At 38.7% G+C, this 14,628-nt stretch overlaps 1 protein-coding gene across 3 annotated transcripts in view; it reads left to right on the top strand.

Moving 5' to 3' along the window:
* LOC135701628 (uncharacterized) overlaps positions 1 to 13,089 on the top strand; it is a 326,533-nt gene extending 313,444 nt beyond the window's left edge. For all 3 annotated transcript variants that reach the window (XM_065222475.1, XM_065222474.1, XM_065222476.1), the window contains one exon: positions 7,665 to 13,089. In XM_065222475.1, coding sequence (XP_065078547.1) covers positions 7,665 to 9,856 — 2,192 coding nt within the window. In that variant the 3' untranslated portion in view covers positions 9,857 to 13,089. The remainder of the gene's footprint in view (positions 1 to 7,664) is intronic.
* The last annotated feature ends 1,539 nt before the right edge of the window (positions 13,090 to 14,628 follow it).

Below are 14,628 nucleotides of genomic sequence, written 5' to 3'. Positions count from 1 at the left end.
TTGCTGCCTCGATATTTGTGTGATCGAATTGAAAGAGGAAGTGATTTTCATAGATATAATACTAGAAACGCGGATGAAATAAGAACACCACATTTCTTGACTTGCGCTTCACAGAATTCATTGTATTTTAAAGGAGTAAATGTTTTCAATTCGATGCCTAGACATATTAAACGTGCAACAACATTAGCAGAATTCAAGAGACATTGTATTTCACACGTTAAAACTGTCTTTTGAACAGTTATCCAGTGATTTTTTTTTTTTTTTTTATGAATGGACGAAGTATGTATCTTGACGAAGTTATTTATAACGGATTATTTTGTATGGATAGCTGTCATAACGACTTTTTAATAATTATTGTAGCACTGCAAAAACTATTTTGTTCGCCACGATGGTGCACAGCAAAAAAATAATTTTGATATCACGTCAAAGTGGATGCACTACAATCATGTCGAAAATATGGTGTAATATTACTTGCTTAAAAGGACAACATTATCATTAATACAATGCATGAACTGACATTACGCTGCTTTTACTGCATTTGTTTATTTATGTGGTCATACAAATTACATGAAATTTTCGACATGATTGTAGTGCATCCACTTTGATGTGATATCAAAATAATTTTTTTGCTGTGTGATGATGGATTTTTTTAATATTTGAATTAAAGTAGTAGTTAAAAAAAAAAAAAAGTAGTAGTCTACAAAGGTTTGAGCCTCGCGCGCGTATTACGGATATAGAGGACTGAATTTAACATTTGATAAAAAAAATGCAACTTTGAAGCTTATTTGGAAGATACTTTGAGTTAGTATTAAGTTTTCTGGCTGAATGTCGGGGGTTCGTGAGCATTCCTGACATTGCTGAAAATTATAATAGCATCATTGCGGGGTTGCTAGTGTATAGGATGTTTTGTTGATTGTTCATTAACTCTTGATTGCTTGTAATACTTATGAATATTCTAGGTGGACAAAAAGGCGAACTAAGAGGTGGACGCCTAAGCTTTTTCACATTTATGTATATTGCTGTGAAGCAACTGTAAAGTCTAGAGGGAATTTATATCTGTAACTGTAACCAGCTCGTTTTTGTTTGCTAACCTGGTTAAAATGTTTATATTTAATTATCTTGAAGATAAATCGTCCAGCTCAAACCTTTGTAGGGGTAAGAGGTGGGACCATCATCATCATCTCGGTCATCTACCACCGATTCCTAGTCTTGACTACTTCAAACTAGGGGAACAGGATTTTACAGTAATCAAAGGAACACATCTTAGTCCTTGTTACTTTTTATGCCTTGTTGATAGTGATAAGTCCTCGGGTTGCGTGGACCGAGGATGATCTTGAAACAAGGAAAAAATGAGTTAGTTAGTCTTCACCTATGTGATTCCTAATCTTCTATTCGTTGTTTCCTAGTTTGAAGTGGTTAAGACTAGGGTTCTGATGCATAGTTATTATCGGTGTCATGTCTTGTTTTTTTTTTTTTGCTAAGGAATCCAATTTTGACTGACAAGGGGGCGCGCCTTTGGAGGGTGTTTCAACACTCCGAAGGGTATAAATAGCGGGACCTTTCAATTGAGAAATCCAACTTAAACTCATGCGCGCCTGGTGGCAGGAATAAGTACCAACCGACGGTGATGAGTCTGTGACAGCCCTTGAAAATTTCATTGATTGTTTGCAAAATTATTTAATTTCAATGTAATTTCATGAAAATTTCTTGTCAGCATGGATGAATCTTGTACAAAATGCATAAAACTATTTTGTAATGCATTGTTCTTAAATAAAAAGCTACTTCAAGACTTATAAATTACTGAAAACATGTTAAGGTTTGAAATCATCTGCCGATTAAACAACAGACAAAGTTGGCCGACTAAATCAATCGACGAAAAACTATTAAATAGGCCGATTGCTCGGTGTAGCACCAGACGAAAAACGATTTAATCTGATGATTAATACACCGACTGAAATTAATTTTTAAGTGACAATAGATTTAGTCGGTGGACGAATCGGGTGATTTGGATGATGTTTGTTTATTTGGAAGATAAAGCACGATAAAATTCAGCATTATATACCATTATTACGAGTACTACTTTTTTGCTCGGATCATGTTTTGACTTCCACAGAAACTCGCTAGAATAAATAGAAAATAATAGTTTTTTGGTTGAAATTTCAAAAATGTATTCAGTTTGACACATTATTTCGGACTTATCACCACTGCGATTGCAGCGTCACGGTGGTCGATTGAAACATGGATTTGTCAATTAGAATCGATTCCTTGCGATAAAGGCAAGAATGACAACTGTATCAAAACCGAATACTTCATCATTTCTCAATAGTGATGGAGTAATACGACATGCACTAAACTAAGGACACGGGATATACTACAATAGAACAAATTACTGGTCGCAATGGTTTTATGTCCCGAACAGAGGAAAAAAAAAAGTTGTTGCTGAGAAAATTTCCTACGAGCATAGCAATCATTTTTTAAACAAAGCAGTACGGTGAATTGTTAGAATGATATGAACGATAAATTTGGTTTTCCCATAGAAATTTCCATATAAACTTCAAATGCTTTGTGCCAAGTTAGTTTCTTAGTAAATGAGTTCAAATTTTGAAAGGCTAATCAGGACACAAATTGGAACCGTTTGAGCACTGTGGAGCGAATCTTTCAAATTTTGCATCAGCTCACTAATGCCTACTGTCGTTCCTTTATGCTCATTATTGTATGCAATGAAAAAATTGTGGTGTTAAAGAAGACAGTCCGAAAATACATGACCTTGATTATGCGTGGAGTGCGTTCTTTTGTACGTACGAGCTAGAAGAGCGTTATCAGTGATTGCGGTGGTTCAAGGAAAATTAAATAAAGCATACATGACGCTGCAAAGTCTCTAGGCCAATCGGGTGAGATCTTTCCATTTTATCTATTTATATTTTATTTTTTGTCACTGATTTATCAAATGCTCTATATTGACGAATAGAGTTGCCAAATCATTCACCCTCCCACTAACACAACTCTTTCCTTCCTGTGACACCTATGAAGGTAGTATGGGTTCCCTGCACCTTCTTAAGTAGATGTTGGATTAACTTTCCCTCCCTTCCCCTGCGATTGTAAGGATGTGGCCAGGTGTATAATGCGATGCTTCTATTGTAGATTTTATTTTCGTGTGGGGAAAATCACTAATCCCAAGTGATATTTTCTGCGTCAACACTCGATATTTTCTGCAAAACGTATTAGTTGACCATTATATAGCCACCCACGATTTGTACAATCGCATATGCTATGCTATGCTATGCTATGCTATTATTGTATGCAATGAAAAAATCGCGGATCTCTAGGTCTACCTTTATGAAATAGACTATTTTACCGGTGAATATGAATTTCCGCAGAGCCACCTCTCACGGGTTTTCCCGTTCCGACTGACTAATCACAGTTCCAATCGGTTCTCTGTCTGTTCTGTTCGAAATTAGATAGTTATACCATAGAGGTAACTCTAAGACTAGAAGGTCCCGAAGAAACGTGGTCAACTTTTTGGCTCAGCATAGGAAAATCTACGAACCCTTCATTTTATTTGTCAAACTTTCATAGCGAATCAAAACAAACATTGTGTAGTACTAGATTTTTGACTAGAATGGGCTACATTAATCTTTTTGCTTATGGCCAATAGTCAAATAGAAAGCCAATTTAATATCGTTAGTTTCCACCGGTTGGTAGTACTTAGGAATTCCTCGTAAATTTCGGTTTCCTCAGCATTCACTTTGCGTTCTCCAGAAATTCATATGGATTTTTTTCTAGGAATTACGTTCCAGTTTTTGACAAGGTTGCAAAGACTCATTTCAGCTAAAATAATGTTTTTTGGAATAATAAAACCAAAAGATGGTATGATGGCATGTTTTGCCTACACAGCAAAAAAATAATTTTGATATCACGTCAAAGTGGATGCACTACAATCATGTCGAAAATATGGTGTAATATTACTTGCTAAAAAGGACAAAATTATCATTAATACAATGCATGAACTGACATTACGCTGCTTTTACTGCATTTGTTTATTTATGTGGTCATAAAAATTACATGAAATTTTCAACATGATTGTAGTGCATCCACTTTGATGTGATATCAAAATTATTTTTTTGCTGTGTATAACTTACAAGAAGAGGTTACAAAGTATGCGTTGGAAACATAAAACCTGTAAATTTTGCTTTCTATGAGTCACAATCAGCGATTTGCTGATCGCTGAGTGAGTGAGTGAGTGAGTGAGTGAGTTTGTGAAAAATCGCTGATTGTGACTCTCATGAAGTGAAATAAACAGGTTTAATATGTCAAACACATTCTTTGCAACCTCTTCTTGTATCCTACCAATTCAAAATTTGATCATGACCTCTAATTATTTCATAATTTAGAAAAACATTGTTTTAGCTGAAATGAGTCTTTGCAACCTTGGTTTTTGAAATGCTCCTCCCTCACAATTTGATTGGAACTCTCCTTTGAATTCGCTAAAAATTATCACCGAAACATGATTGCAATTCCCTTGAAATTTTGTAGGAATCATCCTAAGAATTCAATTCCCACGGAATATTCCTCGGAATTACCTTGAAATGCTCCTCAGTAAAAAATACTTTGGAATTATTCTAAGCATTTTCAATTAATTCATTTCAGAATGCCCATTGAATTTTTATTCTTTCCCTTGGAAGTCTACTCACTTTGAAAAGTTCATAAGAATTCGTTTACAGTGAAGAAACCGATTTTAAAAATTTCTAATTAAAAATATTTTGTAACTAAACACAAATTCGCTAAGGATCTATTAAGTTCAATAAGTGAATGAAAATAGTGAGGAAAGTTAAATGTTTGCATTTAATCAAATGTATTATATTCTTTAAAAAAATCCTTAGTCAGAAAATTTAAAAATTCTCTGAGTAGTGATGAAATTTCCTGAGAATTCAAGGTTATTTTTCCCAGGGAAAATAAAATTCCTTGGGGACTCCCCGTCTGCCAGGTGTTGCCAGCTAGTAGATATCTTGAATTTATATTGTCTTCTTCTTCTTCTTCTTCTTCTTCTTCTTCTTCTTCTTCTTCTTCTTCTTCTTCTTCTTCTTATTATTATTATTATTATTATTATTATTATTATTATTATTATTATTATTATTATTATTATTATTATTATTATTATTATTATTATTATTATTATTATTATTATTATTATTATTATTATTATTATTATTCTTATTATTATTATTATTATTATTATTATTATTATTATTATTATTATTATTATTATTATTATTATTATTATTATTCTTCTTCTTCTTCTTCTTCTTCTTCTTCTTCTTCTTCTTCTTTCTTACATGAGACGGAATAATGGTTGGCGACTTGAGTCCAATATGGAATAGCCTTATTTATCCTTCTATTCGAGGGATGCGACACATCTAAATCTCAATGGTCGAAAAATCTAATGCTAGCGAATCAATCTACAAAACATCTATTTTTATCTTTTGCATCTAAATCCATCTACTCGCATCGCTCTCCACCTTTTTGCAGGAAATCTTCAAAATCATCATCAATCGTATTCCTATCTATTAAGCGTGAGTGCATCCCAAAAAAGCAAAGCAAAATTTTTCCTGCATCTTAAATAGAGTCGCCTCCCTCGCTTTTCCAAAGCAGCAAATTTACTTCACAAGTGTTAAGAAATTATTTTCCGGACTTTGGCCTAATGACCATTCGTCCTACTGACCTTCGGCATAATAACACAGCTTTTCCCCTGAGCGTTCGGTATGACCTGTTTGATAATATCTGATGATAGGTCCTGGTTAAAGTCTCTCGGACTGTTAGGAACTCCAGAATATGTTAGGTATTTTTGCTGACTGGTGCTCAAGAAATTTGATGAGTCTAAGCATCGAAAAATGTAACATTATTTCCTATCACCGAAAAATCGAAGCAATCATGTTTGACTATGTTCTCTTACGGACGCTGTCTTGTTCGTGTAGAGCACATAAAGGATCTCGGCGTTACCTTGGACTGCAGACGCACTTTCAGAATCCACTACCATGACATCATCTCCAGAGCTAATCGACAAGTGGGCTTTATTTTCAATATTGCCTACGAATTCCGTGACCCGCTATACCTCAGGTCACTCTACTGCTCGCTTGTGCGATCCTTATTGGAGTCAAGTTTAGTTGTTTGGTGCCCTTTCAATGCTAGCTGGATCACTAGAATCGAATCCGTTCAACGCAAGTTTGTGATATATCTAGACCAACGATTGAAATAGGCGGAACAATCAAACGTAAACAATGGCTTTAAACACAAAATTATCAAGAATCAAAACACTCCCACGCAAACTAACAATGCCATTCGATAAAGGAAGTTTGCTCTATCAGATGACGGTGCTAGATTGCTTGGATGTACTTTGATTCTCGAGGGATTTGCGTTTAAAGCCATTGTTTACGTTTGGTTGTTCCGCCTATTTCAATTGTTGGTCTAGATATGCTCTTCGTTTCCTCAACTGGCGTGACCCAACAAACTTGCCACCTTACGAGGAGCGTTGCCGTCTCCTGGGAATCGAACCATTAGAGGTGAGACGGACGGTCCCTCAAGCTATGTTCGCTGGAAAGCTGCTTACGGGTGACATTGACTGTCCAACACTGCTGGCTCAGCTGAATATGTATGCCCCTGAGAGGCCTCTTCGTCAACGCGACTTTCTGTTTTTGGAACCACGGCGCCGAAATTATACACAACACGAGCCAATTCGAGCCAACACCCGGTAATTCAACAACTTCTTTTATATGTTCGACTTCAATGTATCAGCTGACGTGTTTCTTCATCGGTTACTTGGCCTTTTCCGTACCGTTGACCGTAACTATTTAGTTGAAGTTTTATTCATTTAGACAATAATTTTCAGTTGATTTTTTCAATATACAAATAAACAAATAAATAAAAAGGTACGGACCATTTCACCGAAATACCATGAACATTTTCTGATGTCATCGATGGGTCCTGGGTAATCAATATAAATAACTACAAGTTATCATGTTTTTTTCTTTTGATTTTAACATCATCATCACAGAATTCAGACCTTTGACATATCAAGTTATAGAATCAAAATAACACATAGATCATCGACCAAAGCAGGAGGCATCGACTTGTAGAAATATCGACTTATTGGGAGTTGTCCATGGTTTTGTGTAAATATGTACATTCCAAACGATTGCATTTTTCATGAGCTATTTAAAAAAAAATTCAAAAATTAAGCAGCGTCATTTTGTTTTTTTTTTATAAAGTTTGAAAAAAAATGGGTTATTAACTTTTTTTAATGTTTACTTAAATAATTAAAAAATCCATTATTTTTCTCTACAACTTTGTCTCAGACATCATTTCGATCAGAAATGCCGTTTCAACACTTTTATAAATTTCAAAAATTTTACAAGATCCAAAATGGCCGAATTTCGGTAAATTCAAATTTTTGCCAAAATTCGGCCATTTTGGATCTTGTAAAATTTTCATACAAATCGTAGAAGATCGATTCAAAAATTCATTGTTTAATCACTATATCACTTTTGAAGTGACCTTGCAAATCAAACGGAGAGTCACGTCACACGTCACAGTGACAGCTGTCACCTCACTCGCCGCACAGAAACTCGTCACAAGAAATTAACTATCCTTTCAATTCTTCCCTTTCGCAGGCCTCGCCCCGTCCTGTGAGACGCTGCTCATGTCGGAGATGTCCGTCACGCGCATCAGCCCGACCATCCTGAACGCTCAGACGTCGCACCGGGATGTACTGAGCACCAACCAAACCGAGCCCAAGAGTTACAAATTTTTCGTCCCCAGTGAGGTATCGCTGGTAACGTGGCGGCTGCAGATCACGCGACCTTGCAACGACTGCAGCGACGTTAGCTTCTTCGTCCAAGCGCACGCACTACCAACGCACAAGGACTACCTGCAGAATGCCATTCTGTGTCCCAACCAGACCAGCGACATCAGCATCGATTTCTATCCACAGGAGAGTGCGTGGCACTATGTGGATTTGGACTTTTTAAATGATTCCGACGAGGGCTATTCCAATAGGTCAACCGGTGAAACGAAGGTTTTGGAGCTGGAATTTGTGGTGGAAATTGAGTTTGAATCGCTGCCGGAGGAATCGTCAGGGGAAGAGCATAAAGAGGATCCTATGGATGAAAGTGGGAAACAGACAATGGAGAAAACTTTGCTGCGGAGAGGTTTCGAACAGTACCCGTTGCTGCGACAAACCTATCGGGAGTTCTTCATGTTCGATTACGACCTTCTGCCGGATATAAACGGGACAGTACCGTTGACGTTGAACTTGAGTGCGGGGACTCCAGCGTTGATGAAATTCGACGTAAACGATGTGTACGACATAGGAGGAACGTTGAGCTTTGCGGTCGCCATGCGACAGGATATGAAAAGTATTCTGATCGATGCGCATCAGGCGAATAGTAACGATCACGTCGGGGTGGTTGCCGAGAAGTTGATCGACGTGCAGGAGAACTTTGTGGAGGAAACAACTACGACGACCAGCACGACGGCTGCACCCACTACCAATGCAAAAGATGCTAACCGAAGTAATCAGACGGTGATTGTCTGCATGCGACAGGGAGAACCGGGTATTCCAACTTGGCCGGATAAGTGTGTCTACGGGAGGCATATTTTCCCAGCAGCTATTATAATAAACAATACGGATTCGGACACGAGTACTGGGTTGGTGCACATTCCATTCCCGGAACCTGGTAAATGGTATGTGACTCTCGGAATCTTCTGTCACGGAGCGGAAACGGCTGCCAGGGTGACGATCATCGATAGTGTGAAGGAGTTTATCAAGAAGTACCGAGAGACCTTGCTGGATATGAAACAACCCTGTTCTTGCGCTGAACTCGCAAAATACTACAAGGAATGTCTGGGGGACGAAGGTTGCTTGGCTAAAATGAATGAGACGGAAACGTTGAAGATCAAGGAATGCATTATGGATGCGAAGTGTACCGATCTATCCGATGAAATGACTAAAAAATTCGAGGTTCATCACAAATATGCTACAGAGCAGAGCGTAGCGGCTGATGCCAGCTGTAACGGGAGCGTAGTTTTCACCATATCATCGAGTCCTTGCGTGGCTGGACGGTGTGGAAGATTCGGTCGGTGCTACCACTACATGTCCGGGGGATTCGTTTTCTCTACATGTCTATGCCTGAGAAATTATCGCGGTTGGGATTGTACAGAGGACAGCCAAGTTCCGTCCAGTGCATCGATCCTCCTGGCCTCTCTCATGCTAACCCTATCAAATCTACTGTTTCTACCGAGTATTTTCTTCGCCGTCAAACGAGGCTACTACACGGAATCGATAATCTACTTTTTCGCCATGTTCTTTTCGACGTTCTACCATGCCTGCGATTCAGGCGAGGAAGAATTCAGCTTCTGCCTCGTCAAGATCGGAGTCCTGCAGTTCTGTGATTTCTACTGTGGACTGCTGGCGATCTGGGTCACACTGATAGCGATGTCCAACGTGCGGCACCAGTTCGTCTCTCTGCTACACATGCTGGGAGCGATCCTCCTCGCCTTCGGAACCGAACTGAACAAACAGTCCCTTTGGGTGTTCCTTGCCCCTGCTCTGACGGGAATCTGCCTAATCTCCGTGAGCTGGGGCCTTCGTTGCCGCAAAACGAAAAAGTGTTTCCCTTCACGAGGTTACCTAGCCGTCTACCTACCGATCGGCAGCGTCCTCGTGATGGTCGGTCTCGTCTGCTACGCCTTCCTGCAGACCAAACAAAACTACCACATCGTCCACTCGATCTGGCACATGGTGATGGCCCTCAGCATCCTCTGCCTGCTCCCCAACCGGAAAACATTCCAACCAAAATGCTAGCATACGGTGATGATCTACCTACTAAACTCCTCCTCGCAGTCGTCCAACTCTATGTCAACGGCGACCACTTCGGGAGCGAGTCCGAATGCTGCCACGGCGACAACGACGACAACGACGACGACAGCAGCGACAACGGACGCGGACGAGATCTCCACCATTACCGGTCCACGTGGAGATGTCAATCCCATTACGACCACACTGGAGCGCAACAATTCCGTCGCGACGGCCATTACCGAAATCACTCCGTCGGCATCGCTTGTAAATAATCTATCCGATGCCACCGGCAACAACAGTATGTCGCTGTCCTCTACATATTCGTCACTCGCGTCCACTAGCACCAACATCACCACCATCACCGCCGCCGGCGGTAGCATGAGATAGAGGAGGAGTCGGTGGGAAGACATCAATTAACGTTCTTCAACTCCCTCTAGCGGCAGCAGCAAGCAGCATCACTGCGTTGGAATAGGTTTTAAGCAGCGATAAGCGGTCCGCTCTGTTCCGGTAGAGCACATGAACTAAATTGAAAGAATGCGACAGTGAGCATGCATAAGGGCTACTAGCCACGATAGGCCTGGGACGTACCGAATTTTGGGAATGTGTGATTAATTTTGTACGATATTTGGAATTCCCTCAATCACCGCCATTTTTTTTTGTTAAGATGTTAAGATGACGGCGATTGTGGAATGTTGAAAGAAACAATCGTACACAATTTAGCATAACGAACATTAAGATCATTTAGGGAGGGGGGGTAATAAAACCAGACCAGGGACAGACCTATTACGCGGTGCAGTAAACGAAAGGATTATCCGATTTTGCACAGCAACTAACTTGAGCGTCTAATCTTAATTGTTTTCTGTGTCATCGTCGGAGCATCGAGCGGCTTAACGACACCGGAATGAAACCACTACACAGGTTTTCACAAGTTTGCATCGGTGTAATTTTTTAGTGGATGCTGTGGACTATTTGTATGACATGTTTTGAGGTTATCGGTAATTTTTGCCTGATGTTAAGTATCCTTCCCAAATCAATGGTCCCGTGAATATCGGGTAAGGGAGACTTTGCTGTATTCTGTTCAGGTGGCCAGAACGATATAGAGAAGGTTAATTTAAAACTATGTGCAGTCGAATTCGCTCGTTGGAATTTGTTTTGTAGCCCACCTAAATAGAAGTCAAACGTCATTTCTGACAGTGATGATTCCTTTTCAAGGAGCTCATGGAGGAATCACTTGGGTATTTGCTAAACGATTTTGATGATACAGTATCCCCCCACTCATCCGACAACATCATCGGGGTTTGAGTCGTTAATTCGATTGTCAAATCCATACTTAGAAATCAAAACAAACAGACAGCATGCTTACAGCACAAAAATTGATAGCCCAATGCATAACGGTCCCAAAGCCGTATTTAGGAAAACACAAATATTTGCGCCCAAACCGTCAGTTTTAGGTATATAGTGTCTTCGGGAAAGTTTTTTCATTTTTTTTTTGTAGATCTTTTTATGTTAGTGAAATTGAGGTGGTTCATAAAATTGATGAATTGAAAATACATTTTTGTTATTATTTAAGATAGACCAATACAGTGTTGCAAAATGTTGTAGAACAATTAGTTTGAAGCAACTTTGCGCAAGACACTAAATATCTATCTCTTATGGTTCATAAGTTATGATTTTATTAAACAAGCAGGTGGTGACCCATAAAAAAACAGTTTCCTTTGAATATCTTTTCTTACGTTCATTTCTCGTAAACACGTAGTTGTGGACACATTTAGAACTTTTGATGACGCATATTTTTGCTTAAGAAACCAGGTTGCTATCTTTTTTGATTAGACAATTAAAGGATATTTTCTTCGAAAAAATGGCTCTTTTCAATTAACAATATCTCTAAACCAGAGCAAACCGATTTTCAACTTTTAATTCCATTTGAAAGATCATTTTTCTTCATTCTTGGTGAAAAAACTGCGAGAGCTGAACAAAAAATTTCAAGGCGTTAAATTTTATTTAAAAAAAGGTCTATTTTCCAGCAAAAACGGCCCTACATGTTATAAATAAAAGAGATAATAACTTAGTTGCTTCAGCAAAAACATGCGTCAGTTCTAAAAGTGTCCACAGCAACGTTTTTACGAGAAATGAACGTATGGAAAGAAATTCAAAGAAAACGGATTTTTTAGGGCCCAACCTTATCTGCTTGTTTAAAAAAATCATAACTCATGAACTATAAGAGATAGAAACTTGGTAAATTTAGCAAAGATGCTTCGAATTGATTGTTCTACAACTTTCTTGAACATTGCACTGGTCTATCTCAAATAATAAAAAAGTTTGTATTTTCAATTCACAAATTTTATGAACCACCCTAATTTCACTAACATAAAAAGATTGGCCAAACAATATGACGAAACTTTCCCCAAGACACCATATACCTAAAAGGGATGGTTAAATACGGCCTTGGGAGCATTGTGCAATAATGTATTCAAACGCGTGTTTATATTTTTTAATCCGACATTTTCCGGATTACCGGGGTCCGGATCAGGGTTCTGCATTTTCGAAACAAAGAAAAGAAAATTAATTCTCCGTAGAATCGCTTCATTTCGAGCAATATCATTTTCGTGTTTAATTATCGTGATTCTTGTTATCGAGTCACGATGAACATTCCTCTCTTCAAACATGACTGGACTATCGCTTGTTTCGTTCGTCAAGTGCTTCAGTTCATTTCATTTGAAGCAAAGACTTGTTTAAATTGACACCATGAATGACTCGAAAACTGCTTCCTTCGTTTTTTCCACTTTCACTTCAATTCGGGCTGATTCAAATTGCCAGGCATCAAAATATAGTATCCGGATAGTATCCGCACAATATCCGTTACCGATAGGGATGACATCCGGATTATATGTAGTAATAATATATTATTTTATTTTAAACGAATATTAAATTAACGAGGCCATTCTGGAATTCAAGATGGTGGCCATCGGGATCAAGATAAGTCTCAAATACCCTACAATATGGGTATTTTCGGAACGAAGAATCGATATTTGACGCCATTTTGGAATCCAAAATGGTGGCCATTGGTTTTATGAAGTGCCAAATACCCTAATATATGGGTATTTTCGGAACAGGGACAACGCGCAGATGTCGGAATCGATACCCGTTGCCATGTTTTAATCTAATATGGCGGCCATCAGAATTCAGAAAGTGTCAAATATCCTACAATATCGGTATTTTCGGAACGGGGACGAGACGTAGATACCGAAAATCGACATTCGACGCCATTTTTGTCAAGTTTCGTAAAACGTGTCAAATAACCTAAGATATGGGTATTATTGGAACGGGACAACGCGTGGCTGCCGAAAATCAAAATCCTATACGCTATGTTGGACTCCAATATGGCGGCCGTAGGGTTTCAGACAAAAGAATCAAATACCCTACAATATGGTTATTTTCGGAACGGGGACAATGCGTGGATGCCGAAAATCGATATCAGATACCATTTTGGAATCCAATATGGCGGCCATCAGGGTTCAAAAAGTGTCAAATACCCTACAATATGTGTATTTTCGGAATTGGGACAACGTGTAGATGCCGAAAATCGATATTCGATGCCATTTTGGAATCCAATATGGTGGCCATCGGGTTTCACAAAAAGTGTCAAATACCCTAAGATCTGGGAATTTTTCGGAACGGGACGACGCGTAGATGCTGAAAATCGATAGTCGAAGCCATTTGTAGACTATTTGATACTTCTTCTGAAACCGGAAGCCACCATCTTCAAGTTCAAGATGGCGTCGGACATCGAATTCTGGATTCTAGATGTCACCCCGATAAAAAAAAACCCTCATTGATCGGTGTTCGACAGTATTTCACAGTTTTTCTTAACCAAAGTCGCCGTATTGGATTTAAAGACTGAGTCACATCAATTTTCAGCATCTACGTCTCATCCCCATTCTAAAAATAACCAGGATATTTGACACTTTTCCGCAAATCGGAAGCCGTCGTCTTGGATTTCAAAATGGCGTCGGATATTGATTTCCAATCTCACCCCGATTCCGAAAATACCCATATTCATGGGACGGCATCAGCATTTTCCATTTTTTTCTGAAATTGGAAGCCGCCATTGGATCTCAAAATGGCGTCGAACATTGATTACCGGCCTCTAGACGCCATTCCAAATATTGATGGGTATTTGACAATATTTCCCACTTGTTCTGAAATCGGAAGCCGCCACCTTGGATTTCAAAATGGCGTCGCATCTCGAGCAGGAGAAGATAACTAATGGATAACTAATTCTGACCTGATACCAAAATTTGGTATTGATCAGCATGACATAAGAGGTAAAATACCAAAAAATTACAGGCAAAATACTGTGTAAATAACAAAAATTGATATTTGGATACCAAAAGAACACCTGTGTGGAATTGTTTTGGTATTGTATTATCATAATTTGGCATTGAAATGGTACTTGGGAACATTTTTTTGTATTATTTTTTGGTAATTTTACCTCTTATGTCAGGCTTATCCATACCAATTTAAGGTATCGAGATATACCTTTCGCTCGGAATATCAATTTTCGATCTCTAGGCGTCACCCCGATTCAAAAAATATCCATATTGATGGGTAAACAAATCTCCCGACAATGATAAATTTGACATCCATGTGCACAGATCTATTCGCATACGCTTAAATGAACCAAGTGAACAATCAACAAAAGTCATAAAAACTGCACGAATCCGGATCGAACAGCTTCGCTTCAATGCAAAAGTAAGTTCATCTGACAATGAAAGAAG

This window comes from Ochlerotatus camptorhynchus, unplaced genomic scaffold (assembly GCF_037179485.1).
Source record: "Ochlerotatus camptorhynchus isolate MF236.1 unplaced genomic scaffold, CSIRO-AGI_Acam_v1.1 ptg000170l, whole genome shotgun sequence".
NCBI classification, from domain to species: domain Eukaryota; kingdom Metazoa; phylum Arthropoda; class Insecta; order Diptera; family Culicidae; genus Ochlerotatus; species Ochlerotatus camptorhynchus.
The sequence above is the reverse complement of the archived record's forward strand: the minus strand, read 5'-3'. Positions and strand labels throughout refer to the sequence as shown.